The sequence below is a fragment of the Leptonychotes weddellii genome, chromosome 5 (genome assembly GCF_054177405.1).
Source record: "Leptonychotes weddellii isolate Sample4059 chromosome 5, ASM5417740v2, whole genome shotgun sequence".
Lineage (NCBI taxonomy): Eukaryota > Metazoa > Chordata > Mammalia > Carnivora > Phocidae > Leptonychotes > Leptonychotes weddellii.
In genome coordinates, this window is record NC_138373.1 from 153,226,056 (window position 1) to 153,251,404 (window position 25,349).

Sequence of the window (25,349 nt, forward strand, 5' to 3'; positions counted from 1 at the left end):
ACAGAGAGAATGAGAGACAGAGAGCATGAGAGGGAGGAGGGTCAGAGGGAGAAGCAGACTCCCTGCCGAGCAGGGAGCCCGATGCGGACTCGATCCCGGGACTCCAGGATCATGACCTTAGCCGAAGGCAGTCGCTTAACCAACTGAGCCACCCAGGCGCCCTATTTTTTATTTATTTAAAAGATTTCATTTATTTATTTGAGAGAGAGAGAGAGCGAGCATGAGCAGGGCGAGGGGCAGAGGGAGAAACAGACTCCCCGCTGAGCACAGAGCCCGACCCAGGGCTCGATCCTTGGAGGAGCCGAAATCAAGAGTTGGACACTTCAGCAACTGAGCCACCCAGGTGCCCTCAGAATCCTGTTTTTAATTGCATAAAGTAAAATACACAGGATTGCAAAGGAAACCAGTTCTCCTGAACTGTAGCCGGGCTCTTCTATCAATGCACTCACTGTAAAACAAGATCTGGCAGTGAGTCTAATCTAAGCACCATAATTTTGAAGTTGTGACGAGCAGGAACAGTATTTGGTTGTGCCGACAGTAGCTGAAATGTGACAGGGAAAGAGCTGCGATTTCTAGCTCGGCACCACTGCGGCGTATTGCCTGCATTCGGAATTGAAGGGAATGCTAAATACCAGGTAGGGGTTCGTGAAAAGAACTTGTAAATGTTTTTTCCCATCCCAGTTCATGGCCCCCTGAATTCTCGCCGTGGGCCCCAGGTTCAAAACCCTTGCCATAAAAGGTACATGATACCCAACACATAAGCTCCAGAAATGAGCCCAGACCCCTCCTCGACCTCCTTGGAGCAGAGGGTCCTCAGGTGGACAGACAGGGTGCACCAAGCCTCTGGGGAAGGGATCAATGCTGATCTGGAATTCTGACTAGTGAGGTCGAGGACGGTGGAATGGAACCTTTGCTGGTCTCTGAGTGAGCTGTGAGGGCCTGGTGAGTCAGGAGAAGCGTCAGGCATCTTTGGAGATGACGTAACCTCAGGTAGTGTTCATGCGGCGTGTGGCAAGTCTGCAGTCTGGACCTACTGCTCCTTTTCTATGCATCCTGGGGTAGGGGAGGGCCAGGCAGGTGGAGTGGGGGATGAGGTTGGAGGCAGCCTGTGGGGATGGGGGAGGAAGCACCTCTGAGTTGGGAGGTGAGAGTGTGTGGGCTCCAGAGCCCAGCTGCCAGGGTTCAAGTTCCCACTCTGTCACTTACAACCTGTGTGGCCCTTGGAGGTTAGTTTACCTCCTTGTGCCTTGGTCTCCTCATCTGTAAAATGGGGATGATAATAGTACCTTCTTACGGGGTGTTGTGAAATTTTTTAAAGATTTATTTATTAATTTGAGAGAGAGAGAGAGTGGGGAGGGGCAGAGGGAGAGAGAAATGTTAGCAGACTCCTTGCCGAGCTCAGAGCCCAGTGCAGGGTTCCATCTCACAACCCTGAGATCATGACCTGAGCTGAAACCAAGAGTCGGACGCTTAACTGACTGCGCCACCGAGGGGCCCAGAGAATTAAGTATTACATTTAAAATTCTTACCAGGTAAGAGAAGAAGCTTAATAAAGGATTGAAATCAGCATCTTCACTGCTCCTGTGTGCGGCCCAGAGATGAATCGGGTGCAGCTTCTTCCTTCACGGGGCTCATAGTTTAGGGAGAGATGGGGACATAAGCACACACTGTTGGTTAACTAGGGTAAGTGCAATGGTTGTGGTGAACTTCAGGTGCTGCATTAGGCTGGGGGTTGGGGAAAGAGTCTTCCTGCTAGAGAAGCCACCTCAGCTGGGCTTTAAAGAAGCACCGGGCGCTAGCTGGGGTGGGAAGGAAGCAGTGGGTGTGAGGGTTGTTCCAGGCAGAGCGGGCGGCTTGGGTCTGACATTGTCAGCGGGTAACCTTCCAGGCCAGCCATGGGGCTGGAGGGGAGGCCAGGCACTCCCTACAGTACTGTGTGTCTGGGATGAGCAGCTTGGCCTTTGTCCTTCTGGTAGTGGGTGTCATGAAGGTTTTGTTTGTTTTTCAACTTTTTTCCACAGGAAGTAGCAAAAATAGTAGAGTTCCCTTTACGCAGCTTCCCCTGACGATGGTATATAGTGGTATCAAAACCAGAAAATCGGTATTGGTACGTTAAGAGCCTATAGAGCTTACTCAGTTTTCACCTTAAAAAAAAACCAACTGCATTCATCTGTGTGTGTGCATGTGTGCACCTGGAAGGGTTTTGAGCAGGGGAGTGACATTGATATATGTGTTGGACAAATATCCTCGACCACCAAATGGCAGCAGATTGGAGGGGGCTTGTTGGAGGCTGTTGGCAGGAGAAGCTGAGGGCCTGGGAGCTGTGGTCATGGAGATGGTGGGAGGAGCTGCAGAGTGGAGAACTGTTTCAGAGGTAAAGGTGGAAGGAACTGGGGACTGAGAACAGGATGGCAGTTGGAGCTATGACTGGAGTTTGGGGCAAATGGAGGAGGAGTAGGAGCAGGGGAGATGCTGCTGAGTTAAGTTTGGAATACGGTTAAGTTGGAGGAGCACCCAACTGGGATGGGCACCAGGGAGGACTTTCTGGGCACGGAGGCATCCGAGCTGGGTCTTAACAGATGAATAGGAGTTGGGTAGGTACGTGTGTGGGGAGAGGGCATTCCAGGTAGAGGGCCCAGGATTTGGAAAAGCATGGAGGTCCTAAGTAGCCTGTGTGTTGGACATCTAGGTAGCACCACTTAGAGGGTAAGAGACATAAATATGAAATATTGGGGAGGGGGCAAGCCTGGCGGGAGGAACAGATTTGTGAGTCATCGACATGACTCATGAGATCATGAAATGTGAGAGCTCATCTGGGGAGAGCATGCAGAGTGAGGAGAGCAGGAGCACTGTCCCTTAAACGGAAGCTCGGACGCATTGGTCTTGAGACCTGGGCAGAGGAAGAAGAGCTCCTAACAGACAGAACAGGACCGATCAGAGAGGTGTGAGAAGGACCTGGCAGTTGCAGCCAAGAGTCCCGAAAAAGGCGAGTGACAAACTGTCCCTCTGCTGGACTCAGCAACCAGGAGGTCCCTGGGATGGGGAGGACCCTTGGCAAGCACCTTTGGTGGAGTGGAAGGGGGGGCTGCTGAGATTTGGGGAGTGGAGTATGTAGAGATGGAGTATGGAGTATGGGGAGAATGGAGTATGGGGAGGTGAGGATGTAGAGACTGTAGACTACTATTTCACAAAATGTGACCAAGAAAAGGAGGAGAGGTTGTGCATTGTTCAGAAGGGGATTCAGGATCAGGGGAGGTCATTATTTGGGGGTGGGGGAGACTTGAGCATGATGACAGGTTGAGGGGTCCTAGGGCTGGGTCTGATTGCTTAATGGGCAACAGATATGTGTGTGGGCCCCGGGGCCAGGCTGATGGGATTTAAATCCGAGCTCTACCATGTGCCAGCTGTGTGACCTTGGGGAAGTCACGTAACTTCTCTGTGCCTCTCTTTTCTCCTCTGCAAAATTCGGATGATAGGCTATCTCACAGGGTGTGCTGGAAGGTATTATGTATAAAGAGATCATGACATGCCAAAAAGAGAGAGAGATCATGCTAGCTCCTGGCACGTGGTAACCCCTCAGCAAATGTTACTATTACTATTACTTGATTATTTCAGTGTCCATTTTTTTTTTATTTATTCAACTCATTCATTCTTATCTATATAATGCCTGGGTTGGATGAATTGATTCATTGATCCATTTCTTTTACCACCATTAATGGGGCACTTGCTCTGCACCGAGGACGGGGCCTAGGCGTTGAGATTTTGAAGAGGCTGGTGCAGTCCCTTCCTGGTCTGATGAAGATCTGAATCTCTGAAATTCTGTCATCATCAGACTCTTCTCAAAAGTGAGGGAAAAGGGGCGCCTGGGTGGCTCAGTCGGTTAAGCGGCTGCCTTCAGCTCAGGTCATGATCCCAGGGTTCTGGGATCGAGCCCCGCATTGGGCTCCCTGCTCCGCGGGAAGCCTGCTTCTCCCTCTCCCACTCCCCCTGCTTCTCCCTCTCCCACTCCCCTTGCTTGTGTTCCTGTTCTCGCTATCTCTCTCTCTGTCAAATAAATAAATAAAATCTTAAAAAAAAAAAAGTGAGTGAAAAAAAAAAAGAAAAAATATGCTTCCATCATGGTTTTCAGGTCAGTGGTTTGGTCTTTCTCCTGGAAGAACAGCCCATGGACACTTGGGCAGACCTGGAAACACTGGGTTTGAAACCAGGCTTCTGGTTCCCACTTGGCCTCTGCCCTACCAGGTTGGCCTCAAGTCAGTCATCTCATTTTGTATTTTAGATTACAAGGTTAATACTTACTCTGTGCAAAAAATCCAAATCATGCTGAGGTCCATAAAGCAGAAAGTGTTCTGTGTCCTGTTGCCCCTTGGCAGATCCCAGTCCCCAGAGAGAACCAGTTAGATTGGAGACTACCTTTCAAACGTCTTCTTGATGTAAACACACACTGCACACAGATGTGATCATACAACACAGAATGTTGTGGAATCTGCTGCTTTTTTTTCTTTCTCAACTATGAATGGCGGCATCTCCATGACAAGGCATGTAATAGATTGAATAGCTGCATTGCATTCCATGGTAGGGTATACTACACCTCAGTGGATTAATTCTCTACTGGTGGACATTAAAGTTCCTTCTAGTTTTTCACTCTTAAAAAAAAATACATCCTGTACAAATACAACTGAGTGCTTGTACAAGGATTTCAGTAGATTAAATTCTTGGAAGTGAAGTTTCTGGGTCACAAGGAAAGGGCGCTTTATCATGTTGAAGGCTTTAGGCTGCAAGTAACAGAATTCCTACCTCAAAACGGGAGTTTATTATAATTTCATGTGATAAATGAGGCAGAGCAGTTCCAGGATCAGCTACTTTAGGGGTCAGACACATTCAATGGCTTTAGTCTGTCTTTCTGCCCCACCATCCCCAGTGCGTGCGTCCCACTACACGCTGTCATACAGCGGCAGAAAAGGAATCACGGCTTCGGTCCTTTTTTAAGTGTGAAAAAAACCGTTCCCAGGAACCCCTTGGCAGACTTCCCCTCCTCTCTCATTGGCCGGGATGATGTCATGTGCCCTTGCCTAATCCAATCACCGGCAAGTAAAAGGACCATTATGATTGGCTGAGTCCAGTGCAGGTTCAGCTGAATGACTGGGAAAGGAACAGTCTGGGGGCTGTGCTGGGGAGGATGAAGGGCAACTGGCTGCCTTCCTCTTTTTGGTGGATGTTGCCACACTGCTTCACGGAAATGCTGCCAGTCCACGCTCTTAGTGTACTTGTGGCATTGGAGAGTGCCCATGCCTCTGCCTGCATCAACCAGGCTGGCCAATCACAGTAGTCTCAGGGGGGCAAAGGGGCGTCTTGTTGTTTATCCTGTGGTTCTTTTATCAGTGAGTTCGAGTGTCTTGTCTTCATGACTCGTAGTTCCTGTGGATTTCCCGATTATGTTCTTTGCGCCTCTTTTTAAGTAATCATAATCATCCTACAATAGTCATGGTTGATATTAAGTGCTTATTCCAGGCCTGGCATCTCATTGAATCTTCACAACAACCCTGTAAAGAAGGTATTAGTATTCTTGGGGCGCCTGGGTGGCTCTGTGGGTTAGGCATGGGACTCTTGATTTCGGCTGGGGTCATGATCTCGGGGTGGTGGGATCAAGCCTGGAGTTGGGACTTTGACTTTGACTCCCCACTCTGCTTCTCCCTCTGCTCCTCCCCCATTCACGCACTCAGGCCCACTCTCACTCTCTATCAAGTAAATAAATAAAATCTTTTAAAAAGAAGAAGGAGGTACCAGTGTCCCTGTTTTAGAGATGAGGAAAGTGAAACACGAGAAATGAAGCAACTTGTGTACAGTTACTAAGGAACAGGGCTTCGATTTGAACTTGCTTGTGAACCTGGGTATGTGGTCCCACACTGTGCTGCCATGCTGAGGGAATTGTTTCTTGCTGGTTCCTTAATTCATGGCTATATTTCTGGGAAGAGCCATTTGAGATTTGAGGTAAGTCTAGCTTGAAATTCCCAAATTATAAGAACATGGACCTAGAGTAGGGAAGAGGGGACTGCCCCGCCTGGCAGCGGGATCCTGGGGGAGTTTTGGGCCTGTTTTCTCCTTGGACTTTTTTCCTTCCTTCCTTTCTTCTTCTTCTTCTTTTTTTTTTTTCCTTGCACTTTTTTCTTTAAAAAGAGATAAGATTTGTTTGATTTACATGCTTCTTGCTCTTCCACCAGGTGCAGTGACCAAGCACGCCCCACCCCTATCCTCACCCTCAAGGAACTCATCTCCCTCTTCAGCTGAGAACAAATGCTCTTTTAACCACTGTCTCAGTCTGTTGGGGATGCTATAAGAAACTACCATAAACTGAGTGGCTTAAACAACAGAAATTTATTTTCTCACAGGTCAGGAAGCTAGAAGGCCGGGATTAAGGTGCTGGCAGATTCAGTTTCTGATGGGAACTCTCTTCCTGGCTTGCAGATGGCTGCCTTCTCGTTGTGGCCTCATCTGACCTTTCCTCCCTGTGTGGGCAGGGAGAGAGGAAGAGCTCTCTGGTGTCTCTTCTAATAAAAACACTAACCCTGGGATGCCTGGGTGGTTCAGTCAGGTAAGCGGCTGCCTTCGGCTGAGGTCATGATCCCAGGGTCCTGGGATCAAGTCCCGCATCGGGCTTCCTGCTCACGGGGAAGCCTGCTTCTCCCTCTGCCTGCAGCTCCCCCTGCTTGTACTCTCGCTCACTCTCTCGCCCATGCTCTCTCTCTCTCACAAATGAATAAATAAAATCTTTAAAAAAAAATAGAAACACTAACCCTATCAGACTATGGCCCCACCCTATGACCTCATTTAACCTTAATTACCTCCTTTGAGGCCCTATTTCCAAAGTCATAAAGGGGGTTAGGGCTTCAACATATGATTTTGGGGGGACACAAACATTCAGTGTATAAATTCTGACCCTTGCCCCCCCCCCAAATTCATGTTCTTATCAGATGCAAAATACATTCATTCCATCCCAACAGCCCCCAAAGTCTTAACTCGTTCGCATCAACTTTAAAGTCTAAAGTCCCAAGTCTCATCTAAATATCTAAATCAGGTCTGGGCGAGACTGGAGGCAGATTCATCCGGAGTAAATTCCTCTCCAGCTGTGAACCTGTGAAACCAGACAGGTTATGTGCTCCCAAAAATCAATGGTGAGACAGGCAAAGAATAGACATTCCCATTCCAAAAGGGATCATTCAGAAAGAAGAGAGAAGTGACGGGTCCAAGCAAGTCTAAAACCCACTGGGGCAAATTCCATTTGATTTAAAGGCTTGAGAATCATCTTTTTTTTTTTTTAAAGATTTTATTTATTTATTTGAGAGAGAGAGAATGAGAGAGAGCACATGAGAGGGGGGAGGGTCAGAGGGAGAAGCAGACTCCCTGCTGAGCAGGGAGCCCGATGCGAGACTCGATCCAGGGACTCCAGGATCATGACCTGAGCCGAAGGCAGACGCTTAACGACTGAGCCACCCAGGCGCCCTTGAGAATCATCTTTGACTTGCTGTTTCTCCTTGCTGGCCCACCAGAGTACAGCACACCTCCCCACAGCTCTGCCAGTGGGTCACCCCCCTGCCCCCCCACAGCTCTGAAAAGGAATTGGTGGCCCCATCAAGGCAGCTCTGATGATCTGTGACTCAGGGTCAAACTTCCCTTTTCTTGAAGGATAAAGCATGTTTGCCTCCAAAGAGCTCTATGGTCCAGTCCTGTAGAATCCAAGAAGTCCAGCAGCTTTCCTGCATTCTGTCATCCAGTTTTCTCTGTCCCCTCTGGTTCTAACTGGTAGTGTTTCTGCTGCTATAATCCCATCTCTATTTCTGACTTTTGCTGATAGCTGAGTTGATATGTGGTCCATACCCATACTCCTCTCCTTGTCAAATGGTTGTTCAGCCACATCCTTAGGGTTCTCTTCAGGACACATGTCCTCATTTTTTTGCGATAAGGATAGGCTGAGCATTTTCCAGTTCTTCAAGTTCTGATTCCTTTTGTTTAACAATTCCTTCTTCAGTTCATCTCTTTTCTCTCAAGTTTTACTCTAAGCAGTAAGGAGGACGCATGCCACACATTCCATACTTTGCTTAGAAATCTCTGCTGGGGCGCCTGGGTGGCTCAGTCGTTAAGCGTCTGCCTTCGGCTCAGGTCATGATCCCAGGGTCCTGGGATCGAGCCCCGCATCGGGCTCTCTGCTCAGCTGGGAGTCTGCTTCTCCCTCTCCCACTCCCCCTGCTTGTGTTCCTGCTCTCGCTGTGTCTCTCTCTGTCAAATAAATAAATAAAATCTTTAAAAAAATAAAAAAAAAGAAATCTCTACTTAGGGGCACCTGGGTAGCTCAGTCATTAAGCATCTGCCTTCAGCTCCCACTCCCCCTGCTTGTGTTCCCTCTCTCACTGTGTCTCTCTCTGTCAAATAAATAAAATCTTTAAAAAGAAAAAAAAAGAAATTTCCTCTGCTTAGGGGCCCCTGGGTAGCTCAGTTGGTTAAGTGTCCGACTCTTGGTTTCGGCTCAGGCCATGATCTCAGGGTCGTGGGATGGAGTCCTGTGTCGAGCCCTGTGACAGGCTCCATGTTGAATGTGGAGTCTGCTTGAGATTCTCTCTGTCCCTCTCCCTCTCTCTCTGCCCCGCCCCCCACTCGTGCTTGCTCTCTCTGTCTCAAATAAACGATTAAAGCTCTTAAAAAAAAAAAGAAATCTCCTCTGCTAAATAACCAAAGTCAGACGCTTAACCGACTGAGCCACCCAGGCACCCCAGCTTGGCATATTGTTAACGAGGCTGTCCGATGCCCATCTCCCCACGCCCTTTGAACCCAGGCTCCAGGATCACTATGCAGCCTTGAATAACTTTCCTAGCCTCTTGGAGCACTATTTTCCTGCCTGACGGGGTTGTGGTGAAACTTAAATAAATAGCGTTTATTTAATGATGACTCGTTTTCATGTAGGACAAAGCCAGACACAGAGCTGCTTTTTTGTTCAAAACCTCCTGTGACGGGGCACCTGGGTGGCTCAGTCGTTAAGCGCCTGCCTTTGGCTCAGGTCATGATCCCAGGGTCCTGGGATCGAGCCCCGCATCGGGCTCCCTTCTTCGCGGGAAGCCTGCTTCTCCCTCTCCCACTCCCCCTGCTTGTGTTCCCTCTCTCGCTGTCTCTCTCTCTGTCAAATAAATAAATAAAATCTTTATAAAAAAAAAAAAAACACCTCCTGTGACCTGTGACTTCTCATCTTACTTAGGGGGAAGCCACAGTCCTTGCCCCACAGACGAGACCATATGTATGGTCTTCCCTGCTAATCTCTCTGAGCTGCCCATCCTCCACTCTCCCCACTGCCCACTCTGCTCTGTCCACACTGGCCTCCTTGCTCTTCCTCAAATACACCAATCAGTCTCTACCTCAGGATCTTTGCACTCACTGTTCCTTCTGCCCGAACACTTTTCCCCACATGGCTTGCTCCTCCATCATTTCGATCTCTGTTCAAATGTCAAGAAGGCCTTCCCTGAGTCCCCTATATAATTATAGCATCCTGTCACTCTATCACCTTATTTTTTCCTTCACTATATGTATCCTTCCTGTGTTCCATTATGTATTTATTTGTCATATCTCTCCTCCAACCAGAACAGACACTCTGAAAGAGGAGAGATTTTGTCACCTTTGTTAATTGCTAAATCCCCAGGGCCTAGAACATTGAAGGAATCCCTTAAGGGCTCGATGCACAGGTGGATGGATGGATGGGTCCACCGAAGCTCCTTTTTCTTCATGTTGTAGAGTGCCCCTGCCGCCTGGTTTCCCGGCTGGACGGTGAGCCCTTCGAGGGCAGGGATCTTGTTTCTGTCATGGCCGAGTCCCCTGCACCCAGAGCAGGACTTGGCCCAGCGGAAAAGCCACTCACATTTAATGACAGAATTGAGGGCATGGTTGTGCTTTGCCCACTTCCCCCAGCTCACCCAGGGCCACTGTCTGGCAGACTCTCTGGTTTTCCTTTCCAGACGGTGTGCTTTATACTTTACCTGCCCTTCCATCCGGGCATCTGGCACTTAGCAAGTGCTCTGTAGTTTGTTTTCTGGGATGGGCACGGCCGGGCAAAGCCAGATCTGGTACCAGACTACGCAGGTGTTTGGGTGGTCTGTGCCCTTCCTGTCGTTAGCAAGGATCACTGGAGCTACCAGCAGAAGGCCCTTCGATCAGGGGGAGGTAAGCCCAGTATCTGGTGCACGGTGGGCACCCAGGAAGTGTGGGTTTCCTTCCCTTGCTGCCACCTGACCCTCTAGCTTTCTCCTAGCTGTGGGCCAGGCCTGACCCCTGTTGGCAGCCTCGGAGTGGGTTGGGGCCTGGGCTTCCCCATCATAGCTGGGCAGATTGCAGGATGCCACAGGGAATTGGGGGGTTCAGATCAGTCTCAGTGCACATGTTTCTGGACAGGTGTCCTGTAAGAACTGTCCCTTCTCTCCCAAGCTACCCAAGAAACCTTCATTCTCCTTCACATCCAGCTCAAGGAGCACCTCCTGCAGAGCCTTCCCTGGCTTCCCCCAATGGACGCACCTCTCCTTCCTCTCAGGCCCCAGGCCCTTTGCACCCACTACTAGCCTGCACCACAGCTGGTGGCTTACCTGTCTTTTCCCTCCCGCTGGACCAGGAGTTTCTGGAGGGCGGGGCTGGGCCTGAGCTACCAATTCGTTTTGTATCTCCCCTGCCCCCATGCCTAGCACTGAGTAGGAAGGTCATGGATGTTGGTTGGACTGGATTATACCCTGGCTTTCTGGGGCTATCTCTGCCCTTGGCACAGAGGAGACTAACTCAATACATTACGGGAGTCAGAAAAATCTTCCCAAAGGAGGGGGGGATGGTGGTTTCCTCTGCATCCTGGGCCCCCATAAGACCTGGGCCTCCAGCTTGGTGTTACTTTGTATTACTGAGAATTTTAGCAGTGGTTGTACTCTTACTGGGAAGGGGGTGTCTGAAGGCCTGAGGCATATGCATCTCTACTGGGCATCCCTAGTTTATTATGGCCGATCTTGCACATGGTGGTACTCTTTCTTTAAGCATCACTAGGACCCAGCCCCTTGGGGCAGCCCTACCAACCTCTACCAGCCTGGCAGCATTGCTTATGAGATGAAATCTATTTGCCAGCCCTGGCCTAGGGCCTTTACACTCAAGAGAAGGACTCTAGCATGGCCAATAATAGACCCTAGAACAGGACATTGGAAGAAGCATAATATTTTCACACAGAGAAGTCTTCCCCCCTGAATCGCCCCACAGACACATCTGCGTTTTCTGGGCCCCACGAGTATTCACAAACACCAAGCGCAGGCTCAGGTGCCTAGGAAGGTTACCGAGCAGTTCCACCTCTACTGTGCCTTTCAGGAGGGACAGCGACAGTATTTTTACTGGTATAAAATCAGTAGTTCCAGGCCGGGCCCCCGCGTGCTGGCTGAGCCTCACTTTCCTCGTCTCTCAAAATGTGGGTCCCAGAACGGCCCAGCCCCAGGGTCATTGGTCAGGATCAGATAAAATGGGGGAGATGACAGGGATTTCATAAACAATTGGATGCAGCCTGTCAGAAGGCCCTCTCTCCCTGACGCCAACGAGCCAACTCCTATTCACCCTTCAAAACCCAGTTCAAATGTGGTCCTCTTTGTTTCCCAAACGTTTCCACTTTATTGTACCTCATCCCAGCCTCTGTTTGCCACAGAAGTCTGGTTTGGAGTGGAGGTGCCGGGATATTCTTTCCAGGTCTCTAAGTAGGTTAGAAGAGCTGTGTAGAGGGTGGGCACCCTGGCCTTCTCACCTGTATATAATGGGCATTTAGCAGATATTGAATTGAATGCCCAGCATAGGAATTCTGATCCAAAAGTCACCACTTGATAAGTATCCCAGGCCCTGGAATGAGTGCCTTCTCTGTAGTAATCCTGTCGGTAGGTGCTGTCTGTAATCTCCACCGTACAAAGCAGGGAACTGCAAATCAGGGCGGGCAGAGTAGCCTGCTCTGGGATTTGAACCCTCTCCATAGTGCATGCACACAGCGATGCTGCTGCTTTGGGATTTTGGTGGTCGGAGAGGAGGATTCACACTGGGCCGGATGAGGAACCTTCTACATAGCGCCCGGGGCAGGGCATGTTTTTTTCCTTGGCTTTGGATTCAGACTTCAGAATTACCTCTTGGGATGGATATGGGCACTGCTTGTTGCTCTTAAGTCTGTTCAGACTGCATGGGAACACTGCTCTCTGACCACCGTGGTCTTCTGAGAGAGCTACAGGCTGAGCCGGGCTTCGGGAAGATAACAGGCCAACTGCCCCCACGTGGCGTGAGCCGGTGCGGAGAACCGTGATCAGCTGAAATTAAAGCGAGTCATCAAGAGGCTCTACGTGGGGGAGGGCAGGGTCTGATTTGAGGGCTCGAGAGCCTACCCCTTCCCCGTGATGGCCTCAGGGAGGTGGGGGGGCAGTGAGGAGGCTGGTCCGCTTGTCTGGGCACAGGAAACACTCCCAAGTGGTGGGGAGGGATGGGGGCTGGATTCTGACCTGGGTCAGAGTGACAGGGCGTGGTGGTCGTGACCCTGTGGTGCTGGTTGTCTAGGCCTGTGGGGGTCTGGCCCCCTCTCACCGGTCCCCTGCCCTTGCTGGGCCACACTGCATGGTGATAGGTACACCCTTGTCTCTCCCACCAGGTGAGCTTCCCTTGCAGGGCCAGGACTGGGTCTCAGCCGTCGGTGGCTCCCCAGGCTCCCAGGAAATAGAATGAATTGAGCATATGATGGTCCCATCGAAGGGAGGGGGAGAGACTCTGTGGAGGGTCTAGGCTTCGAAGGAGGGATAGAGTTTCCTTTAGAGGATGGCGGCACAGGTAGAAGGAACCACAAGGGCAAAAGCCAGGAGACAGGAAGGCCCCCACAGCCCGTTCTGGCTGGAGGCCCAGAGGAGCGTGTGGTTGTGAGGGGGATGAGCCCTTGTGTCCCAGACAGGGAAGCCTAGGACAGAGAGACCAAACAAAAGGTGTGCCTGGCAAGGCCCAGGCAGCCCAGGGCCATCACCGCCTGCCTCCTGCAGGACAACAGGGTCCTAGTTGTGTCCATCCCGGGACACACTTGCAGGTTTTTGCAAGAGGGAGGAGCAGGGTTGGATGACGCGTGTTCCCCGGGGTGGTTGGACTGTCGCCCCGCCCCAGGTGCTCTGCCCCAGGTGTCTCCTGAGTGCTCACGACAGCGGTGAGGCAGGGGCCACCATCAGCCCCATTTTCCCCATCAGGAGACTGAGGCCCAAAGTCACAGTCACACGCAAGCCTAAGTGGTAGCATTCCCACCCAGGTCTGTCGGAGTCCCGAACCCTGACCCTCGGCCCCAGCGGGCAAGCAGATGTTAGTAGGCACGTGGCGATGGCCCAGGCCCTGGTGTGAAGAGCACTGTTCTGGGAGCCTGAAGACTCAGTGTGGCTTCACCCCTCCCTGGGAAGGACACACGGGAAGAACGAGATTTGGGGAACTGAGCTCCCCTGATCCCACGCTTGTTATCTCTAGAGCCTCACAGCCACCCTTCCAGGCGGGGCTTGTCAGCTGACAAGCTGCACAGAGGAGGAAAGTGAGGCCCAGAGCAACGCAACGGCCACATGGCGTCTCACAACTCCGAGTGTGGCCGAGGACACGGTGTGTGGTCTGACGGGGCTGTTTGCCTGCTCACTGGTCAAGTGATCTTGGGAAAGAAACTTCATACCTTGTGCCTCACTGTCCTCATCTGTAAAATGGGTTAGTGACCCCTACCCTTCTTACGAGACAGGATTGTGAGGACGTGGTTGATGCAGATGGAAATAAAGAACAAGGAAGCGGGCCACCTGGGTGGCTCAGTCGATGAAGTGTCTGCCTTCGGCTCAGGTCATGAGCCCAGGATCCTGGGATCGAGCCCCGAATCGGGCTCCCTGCTTAGTAGGGAGCCTGCTTCTCCCTCTTTTCCCTGCTCATGCTCTCTCTCATTGTCTCTCTCTCTCAAATAAATAAAATCTTAAAAAAATAAAAAAAAAAAGAACAAGGAAGTAAGGAAGTCCGGGAAGGTATTAATTTGACACACTTGCTCCCTCCCCAAAGTAGCTGGGTGTTTTTCACACCTTTTTACATCTTGGTGCGCCTGCTTGTATCTGCACTCTAGCCCTCTGCTGATGGAGCTCCCTCCTTCCCAGCACAGCCCGCAGTCCTCTCTCCGGGACCATTTGGTGGGGGAGAGAGTGATCATGGAAGGGGCCCGTGAGTAGCCTGGACAGAAAGTGCTGGCTTGAGATCAGGCAGCTTCCAGCCCCCTTCCCACTAGGGGGTGGGAGCCCCAGGCTCAGGTTCTGACCCAGGGGAAGGCCCACATCCCTTCTGGGCTGCCACTGGGTGGGACAAGCTGACCTCCAATGGGCCTTCTAGTCCATACATGGTGCCGTGGAAGCCGGGTGGGCTGTCTAGATCTGGCCAGGAGCTCCCGGTGCCCGGGGGGGGGCTTGCCCTAAAGGAACCTGAATTCTAGCTGCTCTGCCTGAGCCTCCCTTCTCCTTAAGCAGTTTTCACTCCCTGCCTCTTGAGCAGGCTCCCTGCACGTGTTTGGTACCATTCACTTGCTTTGCATCAGCAGGCCAGTCCTCAGGCTTGCTGAGCCTCTGTCTTCCTCATCCAGAACATGGGAAATTCCCTCCATCTTGCCAGATTGGGGCCCACACTATGCTACCTGGTCTGGTATGGGCCATGCGGGCTCCCGGGTGTGTGAGGACTGCGCGGAGGGGCTGTTGGTGGTAAACGAGGGTGGCCTGGGTTCAAATCCTTGCTTGGGTGCCTATGTGCCAGCTCATGCCTGGGGCTCCCTGAGCTTATTTCCACCTTGGTAAAATGGAGACAAAATGACACCTGCCTCATGACGTTGTTGAAAGATTCAAAGAGATTCTTATACAAAGTGCCCGGCCCAGTGTCTGGTGCTACCTTGTAACTGTAATCATCGGCATCATTTTGCATCCTCTGTATCTCTTCTCCTTGGGCTGAGTTTGCTGGTAAAACCAGGTTTTCTCCTTGAACTTGGGGTGTCTGGTGCAGAATTGCCGCCCGAGCCATGTGTGAGAAAAGGCAGGTGGCCTCCAGGCATCCCCCCGCCCATCAGAGGCCCCGCACAACACCGGAGTCCAGCGGGGCGTGGGTGTGGAGGGCAGGAGCTGCGTGGCTGGGTTCAGAAGGTCTTTGTAGGCTGTGAGATGGGCCACTGCCCTCAGCGGCACCTGTGAAAGGGGATGAGTGTGGGAATGAGAGCACACAGTGGGGTGGGGACTGTGACCAGCCACCAGCCCCTGCTGACTAACTGATAGACTGCTCTCTCCCCCAGAGACTGATGGAGAGGCAGAGACGGAAGGCGGACATCGAGAAGGGGCTGCAGTTCATTCAGTGAGTGTGGGGCAGGCTGGGCAGGCTGGGCAGGCTGGGCACGGTGGGTCCTCTGACGCCAATGCCCGAGGCCCGCCCAGGCCTCCCCAGCTCCCCTTTTCTTCTCGCTAAGCCTTTGCTGCTCAGGCTCCCATGTGTGCTGGGGAGTGAGGAGGTGGGATGTGCTAGGAAGGGGCCAGGGGAGGGGGTGTAGATCTGTGAACCACCCCCCACCCCCCATGCACACACATTCCCTGACCTTGGTTACCCTTTAGTCCTGCTCCGTATACCATTTTACCCTCGCCTTCCACATACACTGGCACACTTCCTGTTAATTCTTCTGCTGGCCTGTGAACATCTTATAACCAGTCAATCAATAAATTAGTTTCTACTTATTAAGCACATCTCTCAGGCTCTGTGTTGGGCCCTTCACATCCATCATCTTCTTAATCCTCACAACAGCCTCGTGAAGTAGGTGGCCTTATTTCCATTTTGCTAAGGCTCAGAGAGGTTAAGAAACTTGTTTATGGTCACACAGCTATAACGTGATAGGATTCTAACCCAGGTCTGGCTGACCCCAAACCCACATTTCTTTCCATTATTTGCCCCTCAGTACCCACATGCCATATTTGGGTTTTGTTTTGTTTTGTTTTGTTTTTTCTTTACACACAAAGTATTTTTACTAACTTTTTTTTTTGTTTTTCTTACATAGATCCCCAGAGGCACATTTATCATGACACTACTGAAGTGTTAGCTACAGGACCCCTCACTTGCTCGGGTCCTTTCCGAAGCCATGGAAGGTGTCCTGAGCAATTCTTTGTTTCTAATTTTGTGGGGTTTTTTTCTTAAATGGGAATCCCCACAAAACTAGGATTTACAGCTACATACCCTCATATAAACTCTCCAGTTTTGTTTCTCACAGAGATGCGTAAAACACGACCTGCCTCTTCCCCACAGACTGGGCCCCTTGTCACGCACGCGGTGTCCGCGTGGCTCTGTTCGAGTGCGTGTCGACATTCACACACTGTCCTTGCGCAGCTTGCTCAGGCCTCCATGAGAACTGTGGTCCACTTTTCACTCCTCTCTGAGCCAGTCTCCTCCCATCTGGGGGAGAGCTTTGATTTGGCGGCACTGCTCAAAATTTATAAGAGGCCAGTCTGATGAACAAAGTGAACCTTGCAAATACTGTCTCTCATAAGAATTATGTCTTTAACTTAAGTCACTGATTTCTTAAGTCACTGCGAAATGAATTCAGCCCCTTCCCTCAGAGTCATTGTGCTTGGGGTAAATGGTAGCTCATTGTTCTCCTTCCCCTTTCCAGAGGGGAGTTCCAAGAAGGTTTAGCAATAGGACAGCCTCCTAGTAACCCATACGGTAGTCTCCTAAGGGATTGCTTTACAAGATAACACAATAGGACCTGCTTCTTTTAAAATTAACTGTGTTTTCATATATAGCCTTTGTGCACTAAGCATTTATTAGGCACCTCTGGGCATAGAGCACTGTAGGACCATAAAGTGGTTTGCACAGGTGGGGTGGCGCTGGCTTGTGTGGAGCCTTGAACACCAGGATGAGGTGACCTTTAGGTCACGGTGTGACCTACTGGACAGGGAGCTGGTGCTGGAGGTGGGAGGTCGGGAGGCAGGGTAGTGATGGGGCCTGGCTGGGGAGTACAGGGAACAGTGATGGGCCCTCGTCCCTGACGGTGGAGAGGCAAGTGAGCAGGATGTGAGTCCCGCTGTCACAATTAGGGACACCCTCTCCCCCACACACAGGGGCCCTCGGCATCTCCTCTCACCACTTCTCACTCACTGGCTCAGGCTGATCTTTCTTGCCCAGATGTTGGCGGCAGCTCCAGGCAACAGAAAGAGCCCCAGACCTGTACTGTGGGCCTGGTGCTGCCGCCGACCTGCTGGGTGACCTTGAACAAGTCACTGCCCCCTCCGAGTGTCTGTTTTCCCCTTTGTGATGTGGAGGACCAGGAGACTGCCCTTCTAGCTCAGCTATTTAGCCTGACCGATGTGCCTCCGTTCTCCTGGGCTGGCATTTTCTTCTGTACTGAGCTGGCATTTTGTTGGCCCCCACAGAGGAGAGGGTGCCCACAGCCCCATCTGCTTTGTTGAGGCTGGCACGAAGGGTCAGGCTCTGAGCGTACCTGGCATTGGCTGGGGTCCTGCGTGTTTTGCGGGAAGGGGTGGGAGAAGGGGGACCTGAGGTGGACTCTCGGTGCTGCCTGGGGCGCCTGCATTTGCAGGTTTGGTGTGTTGAGCTGTGGTCATTCCCAGAGAACTGGTTTCTTGGGAAGAGGACAGCCAGCTGGAGCTGGAGCTGGCCTGTTCTTTCTCAGCATCTGCACCTGGGAAAGCCTGGCCGTCGCCCTGGGGCAAACACAAGGCCTTGCTCCAACCCTTCCATCAGAAGTAGAAGACCAACATGGTGTTGGTTTAGGGAGAAAAAAACCTGTTGTCCCCTTAAACATGGTGTTGGTTTAGGGAGAAAAAACTGCTGTCCCCTTATTCCAATCTGCAAAGTGACATCTGAGGTCCAAGCTAGATAAGTCCATTCCTGGCATGATCTGTGGCCTTTGGCTTGGGCTCCTGGGGCGTCCATGAGTCTGAGACCCCTGGGCTCACCCAGACTTCGTACCCCTCTCCTTTTCCTGCTAGGTCGACACTACCCCTAAAGCAAGAAGAATATGAGGTGAGTGTCAGCTGCTGGGCTGGGGGAAGGTGAAGGAGAAGGGCAGAGGTGTCCAGGGGGTGGGGTGTAGAGGCCAGGTGCCAGGCCTTGGGCTGCATGAAGACCCCTGAGCCCCCTCTGCACCCTGCCCCCTCGCAGGCCTTTCTGCTCAAGCTGGTGCAGAACCTGTTTGCTGAGGGCAATGACCTGTTCCGGGAGAAGGACTATAAGCAGGCCCTCGTGCAGTACATGGAGGGGCTGAACGTGGCCGACTACGCCGCCTCCGACCAGGTGGCCCTACCCCAGGAGCTGCTGTGCAAACTGCATGTCAACCGGGCCGCCTGCTACTTCACCATGGTGAGCCCGACACCCTCCCTTCCTCTCCTCTACCCCCTGGGCCCTGACCACCACTTTCCCCAGATGCCGAGCCAAGCCCGGCCGGTACCCCAGTGAGCCTCTGCAAGGCCAGCCCCTCACCTCCTCCTCCTGTGTGAGTCTCACCATCTACTCCCATGGCTCCCAACCCCAGCCGCACCACGGACTCACCTGGAGAGCGTTTAAAGCACTAATACACGATACAAAAAATGGTTTGTAATGATACTAAGCCCCACCCCAGAGGAATTAAGTTAGACTCTCAGGGTGGCCGGGGCACTGGCAGGAGTCTGTGGGCAGTCAGGGCTGAGCTCCATGACCCTCATCATGTGCTGCCTCTTTCTGCAAAGCCCTGGCCTCTCCCTCCTGGACTCCCTCCCTCCTGTCTCCCCTGCCCCTGAAAGCAGCTCTGGCCTCCACCTCTTCCCTGTCCTGCTTGCTCACTGACTCAGTCACTCACCGGATCCTTTGGGAGGCTCTGCTGGGAGCTCTGTAGAGGACCCACTAACACCACTGCGGTCCGGAGTGGACTGTTCTGGAGAAGCACGTCTACCAGATGCCTAAGAGTATGAACGCCAGAGCTGTTTCCTGGAGCTCTGAGCCCCCCTCCCTGACCCCGGTCCTCCAGCATCCTCCATCTCTGCAGGGAAAGAGGCGGGAAGCGCAGGGAGGGAGGCAGCAGGTGCCGAGCGCTGAGCCGCCCGCTCCTCTCCACAGGGCCTGTATGAGAAGGCGCTGGAGGACAGCGAGAAAGCGCTGGGCCTGGATGGCGAGAACATCCGGGCACTGTTCCGCAAGGCCCGTGCCCTCAGCGAGCTGGGGCGCCACAAGGAGGCATACGAGTGCAGCAGCCGGTGCTCCCTTGCCCGGCCCCATGTGAGTGCCCTGCGTGCCCTGCGTGCCAGCTCTTCTGAGCCAGCTTCCTCCCCTGGGGCTTGGACTCGCACATACTGATACGGACCCTGAGCTCTAGTTGTGTTTCAAGCACTGCTGAAAATGCACTGTATGTGTTAACTCACTTAATCCTGGCATCTACCCGTTGAGGTAGATACTGTTATTATCCCATTTTATTTTATTTTATTTTTTTTAAGATTTTATTTATTTATCTGAGAGAGAGAATGGGAGACAGAGAGCATGAGAGGGAGGAGGGTCAGAGGGATAAGCAGACCCCCTGCCAAACAGGGAGCCCGACGCGGGACTCGATCCCGGGACTCCAGGATCATGACCCGAGTCGAAGGCGGTCGCTTAACCAACTGAGCCACCCAGGCGCCCTTATTTTATTTTTTTTAAATGTTTTATTTATTTATTCATGAGAGTCAGAGAGAGAGAGAGGCAGAGGCAGAGGGAGAAGCAGGCTCCCCGCCCAGCAGAGAGCCCGATGCGGGACTCGATCCCAGGACCCCGGGATCATGACCTGAGCCGAAGGCAGACGCGCAGCCATCTGAGCCACCCAGGAGCCCCAATACTGTTATCATCCCATTTTAAAGATGAGGAGAGAGGCACAGAGAGAGAGGAACTTAGCCAAGATCACAGCTGGAGTTGGCAGAGTCGCCCTTGAACCCAGGCAGTCTGATTCTAGAGTTGGCATCCTAACCTCTGTACTGTGACGGTACAGGGTTGCAGCGGGGACTAAAAGGGGTGCCACGTGTGCCGGGATCCTGATGTCCAGGCTGTCCCTGGGTGGGGGAGAGACAGGGAGTCGATCAGTAGTGAGCCTGGCTTGCCCTGGCCCACACACAGCTGGGCACGTGCCCTCTTCCCCCTTTATTCATCCACCTAACAAGTATTTACTAAGCACCCATGCAGTGCCCAGATCTGTGTCCTTCAGGGATCCACAGTCCACTGGGAGACATGGAAAGAGGCCTGGCGTCTAGGCCTGGCTCCACCACTGACCCCCAGCGTGACCTTGGACAAAACACTTCCCCTCTCTGCACATCAGCTGCATGTCTATAAAGGGCCCCTCCTACTTTACCCCTGAAATAATGAGTATGAAAGGGCTCACACAAGGCTCAGTTCTGCCCAGGAGTGATCAGGATCTTAGAGGGCTCCCTCGCTGGAGGAAGGTGGGCTTGAGTGGAGCCAGAAGAAGCAGGAAGGATCTGGGTGGTCAGAACAGAGGGAAGGCCATGTGCACAGTGGTCCAGGATGTTGGTGTCAGAGAGCTGGGTTTAGGATTCTAATCTTAAGTCAGTCATCTGCTAGCCATGTGACCTTGGACGCATACAGCTTAGTCTCTCTGAGCCTTGTTTGTACCCCCTGTCCAACAGGGATGATCATATGCCATGCATCATTGGGCTATGAGAATGGAATCTGAAAATCATGCAAGGCAGTTGGCATACCGGCCAGAAAACATGCACTGTTACTATACTTTTTGTTTATTATTCATGCTTCTCCAATTCAGTTTAAAGATTTTATTCATTTATTTGTCAGAGAGAGAGAGCACAAGCAGGGGAAGCGGCAGGCAGAGGGAGAAGCAGGCTCCCCACTGAGCAAGGAGCCCGTTGCAGGATTTGATCCCAGGACCCTGGGATCATGACCTGAGCTGAAGGCAGACACTTAACTGACTGAGCCACCCAGGTCTCTCCAATTCAGTTTAGTTCACAACTGAGATCCTGTCTTATGACAATAGTCCCTGAGCTGTACAGCATTTTCTAGTGTCTGTAGCAGGTCCACATCCGAGTCTCATGTCTACCGTTCATGGGCAGGCAGGGTGGCGTTTACCCCACTGTATGGGTGAGGACACTGGGGCCCAGCGAGGTTGCTAACTTGCCTAAGGAAAGTGCCCAGATGAGGACTTCTGACTCTGAGTTGGGGAACTGCCCCATTTCCCAGTCTTTGTTGGCAAATACTGGCTGAGCCCTGCTCTGTGTTGGGTACTGGGGACCAGAGATGACTAAGACTCTGGCCCTGGGTTCCAGGAGCTCATCAGCTAGGGAGGTGTGGTCAAAGGCACAGGTTGTTACAACATCCTTGTTCCCCCTTTGGTCCTTGGACCATAGTTACCATTTCTTTGTTTATTGGTTGGTGTCCCCCACTAGACTGGAGCCTCCATGAGGCGTGGGCCTCGTCCTCCCTGTGGTGGTGGCGTCCCTGGCTCCTAGCCCTTGCCTGGCACATAATGTGCATACAGTAATACAGCCTTGGAGGGAGGAAGGAATGTTGGGTGCTGTTACAGAGCACTAACCGTGGGCCAGCCATGTTCCAAACTTCCCACATTCTCACTCCTATGGGCCTGGGCACCACCCACCTGTCCTCTCTTGCAAAGAGTTCTAAGACATTGCGTGGTGAAAGAAGCCAGTGGTAGAACAATAGGTACAATATGATCTCACTTATGAAAAAAAAAAGGAGAAAATCCTCACAAAGCAAAACCGAGCATCCTTTATAGGTCCATAGGCACATACGTAAATTCCTAGAAAAGATCTGTAGGGAGACAGATGAGAGCACAAGGCATGCTCCCTCTGGGGAGGAACCTAGGGCGAGGGTGGGGATGGGGGTGATCCAGGGGAGCACTTGCTCTCTCTGCAACATTTCAGCCCTCTACAGAGACACTACCACTTGCTGAGTTTTAAGATCATCTTAAATTCCAAAATAAAAATTATTCCTTTCCCATCCCCACAGTAAAAGGACAAAGGGAAGCATGAGTTCTGGTTCAGCCCCACCACGCACGAGCTGTGTGACCTGGGCAGCCAGTGACCCTTCCTGGGGCCTCACTCCCTTATCTGTAACATGGCGTAACAGTGGATGCCCGCCCCCCCCCCCCCCACATGCCCCACCGTGCCCCAGAAGGGCTGCTCAGGGTCTCCAGAGCAGAGCTCTGTGAGCTAGGGCAGACTAACCCCCTCCACCCCGTGTCTTGCTGTTTCCAGGATGAAAGCGTAACTCAGCTTGGTCAGGAGCTGGCTCAGAAGCTTGGGCTTCGGGTTCGGAAAGCATATAAGAGGCCCCAGGTAGGTGGGCTCTGGGCGCTGAGGGTGGGTGGGGGTGGAGATGGGGAGGTCTGAAGGGGGACCAGGCACCTTCGGGCAGAAGTGGGTGAGGGTGGCCAGGGCTGGGTCAGGACAGAGGGCAATGATAACAGGTGATCTTCTCTCTGTGTTGGCTGGAAGCCCTGGACCGACTTCCAGACCTTTTGGAAAAGGAAGTAACAGCCAGAGTTTGCAGTTCACCTTAGACACTAGCTGCTAAAACCTGTTCCCTCCCATGCCCTGGCCAGCTTAAACGCCCCAGAGATGGCCTGACTTGACACTGGTGTCCTTCGGTCTTATGTTCTCAAATAACCTCTGTAGGGTGCATATTGGAGACATTGGCATCTGTGTGGCTCTTTCAGACCCACATTTATTCATTTGACACCTCTTTTTTTTTTTTTTTTAAGATTTTATTTATTTATTTATTTGAGAGAGAGAGAATGAGAGAGAGAGAGCACATGAGACGGGGGAGGGTCAGAGGCAGAAGCAGGCTCCCTGCCGAGCAGGGAGCCCGATGCGGGACTCGATCCTGGGACTCCAGGATCATGACCTGAGCCGAAGGCAGTCGCCTAACCAACTGAGCCACCCAGGCGCCCATTTGACACCTCTTTTGTGTCAGAAAGCTGCATGGGGGAGAGGGTATGGCTCTAGAGTCAGCTGTGACCTTGAGCAACTTAGTTCTCTCTCCCCTGGCGTTTCTACATCTGGAACATCTGGATAATTATGCCCACCGCAGGGGGCTCATGGGAGGATCAAAATGAAAGGATGTTTGATGTGGTGCCTGGCATGCAGTAGGAGCTTGTTTGTAGAAGTCCTCTGCCCAGGTCCCAGTTACAGGAAGAAAATGCCTGAATCTGACCCAGAGACAGGGCAGGTCACTTCGGGCAGGCCTAGGGGCAGGGAGCCTTAGGGTACTACAGACCCCAGCTGCCTGGGTTGGGGCCCCTCTGCTGCCCTGGCTGATGGGACCCGGAGCATCTTTCTAGAATCTTCATCCCTTCCCACTTCTCTAACCTCTGCAGGAATTGGAAACATTTTCTCTGCTCAGTAATGGCACTGCGGCTGGCGTGGCAGATCAGGTAGGATGGGGGCCAGGACCCCAAGCCCCCTCCCTGCCTCCAGTACCAACTTGTCATGGGAGCTTTGGATTCACTCTATGGGGCATAATGACCCCAGCAGGGGGTCCAGGGCCATCAGACTGAAGGGTTGGGCTCAACCCATCCTAGTCCGCACTGCTGTGAGCCAGGCACCTGCCCTGGGAAGAGGGGGTGACTGACCACCTGGGCCTGGGCCAGACTCAAGGATAGCCCTGGGATGCACAGCACCTCCACCTCTTAAGAGGGGCCTCCTGGGACCACAGGGGCAAAGTGTGGGGATAGGCTGTGGCCGCTGTTGGCGGGCGGGTGGCCCAGTCCCGTTGACCTTCCTGCTTCCTCACCCCCATCCTTCCTGCCGCCGTTGCTTTCCTCCCCAGTGGGCTTTCTGCATCTAGGCCTCCAGGTCTCTAATGTCCTCCCTCCAGCCTACCCTACTTTCTCTGCCTTTCCATTTTCAAGACCCAGCTAAAGCACACACCTCCACTGAGGCCCTTCCTGGTACCCCTGCCCAAGTGACTGCTGGGGAGATGCACAGAAGTGGGGGGCAGAGCTCATACCTGGGATCCCATAGAGAAGAGCCCAGCCTGCCTCTGTGCGGGCTCTTCTTGAGCAGAATCTTTACCTCTGAGCCTCAGATTTCAAACCTGTGAAATGAAGGTGTTCTGTCCCTCGGCCAGAACAAGGGAGCATACTCTGAGAAGTGTGGCACCTGCGGGAGCCATGAGGATAATGCTGGTACTTCAGCATTATCCTAGGTTTTGGATGTCCCCCGCCTCCCGGGCCAAGACCCTTGTACAACCCTGGCTCATCCTGGGGGTGGCGGCAGGACCCAGTACATACACTGGACTCTCCCACTGCTCACCACGCATGCTCAGGTGGACTTTGAGGCTTTTTGGAAGACAAGGGACAGGCTCTAGGAGCACTGATGGAGGCTGGGGTCCTGCCTCTTTGTTGTACATAAGGGGAGACTGAGGCACCGAGCGAGGAGGGGACTTGGCGAACATCACACAGCCAGGCAGCAGCAGGCCTGGCTGCCTTCCGAGCGTTATTTTTAACGCTTTCATTCATTCACTCAGCAAACTCCCAGAGAACCCTTTCTTGGCCCTGGGCTGGGTGCTGGGGCGTAGCTGAGTCAGGCAGGCACATCTTTGGCCTGGGGGACTTCCGGGTGCCAGATCCACATCTGCCTGTATAGCATTCCTCATGGATTGTAACCGGAAATTTTGGGGCCTGGCACATACTGGATGCTCAAAAAAAAAAAAATTATGACATTTTGCTATAACAAAATGCCATGGACTGGGCGACTTATAAACAACCGAAATTCATTTCTCACAGTTCTAGAGACTGGGAAGTCCAAGATCAAGGTGCTGGCCAATTCGGTATCTGTTGAGGACCCGCTTCCTGGTTCACAGATGGCACTTTCTAGCTATAACCTCACATAGTGGAAGGGGTAAGGGAGCTCTCTAGTGTCTCTTTTATAAGGGCACTAATCCCGTTCGTGAGGGCTTCACCCTCATGACCTAATCACCTCCCGAAGGCCACACCTCCTAATACTATCACCTTGGGGGGGTAGGATTTCAACGTGTGAATTTGACATCCGTTGAACGTTTAACAAATATTCAGACCATAGCAGTGAATGAATGACTGAAGAATTGCAAATAATTTCACAATGCCTCGAGGGAGGTACTACGTACCCCTATTACAAAGAAGAAAGCAAGGCCGGACAAGTTAGATGGCTTGTCTGAGTTCACTGAGCCTGGGGCTAGGTACGTGGTAAACAAAACATTTGTGGTTCCTGCCCTCAAAGAGCTCACAGTCCAGGGTGAACGGATACTAGCCTGATAATTTCTGGTTACAAACC

The 25,349-nt window shown here is 52.3% G+C and overlaps 1 protein-coding gene and 1 long non-coding RNA gene across 6 annotated transcripts in view; one reads left to right on the top strand and one right to left on the bottom strand.

Annotated features, from left to right (window-relative positions):
- LOC145721388 (uncharacterized) overlaps positions 1–25,349 on the bottom strand; it is a 185,703-nt gene that overhangs the window by 69,915 nt on the left and 90,439 nt on the right. The gene's annotated exons all lie outside the window — the stretch shown is intronic.
- Positions 1–25,349, top strand: part of ZC3H7B (zinc finger CCCH-type containing 7B) — a 56,248-nt gene that overhangs the window by 7,197 nt on the left and 23,702 nt on the right. The window contains exons 1-7 of one of the 5 annotated variants that reach the window (XM_081822524.1): positions 6,405–6,592; positions 15,341–15,399; positions 18,042–18,075; positions 18,214–18,411; positions 19,144–19,302; positions 22,293–22,373; positions 23,414–23,470. In XM_081822524.1, the coding sequence (XP_081678650.1) occupies positions 6,572–6,592; positions 15,341–15,399; positions 18,042–18,075; positions 18,214–18,411; positions 19,144–19,302; positions 22,293–22,373; positions 23,414–23,470 (609 nt within the window). In that variant the 5' untranslated portion in view covers positions 6,405–6,571. Of the gene's footprint in view, positions 1–6,404; positions 6,593–15,340; positions 15,400–18,041; positions 18,076–18,213; positions 18,412–19,143; positions 19,303–22,292; positions 22,374–23,413; positions 23,471–25,349 lie in introns of those variants that run through there. The other 4 variants (XM_081822526.1, XM_081822528.1, XM_081822529.1 and 1 more) reach the window with 4 other exon arrangements.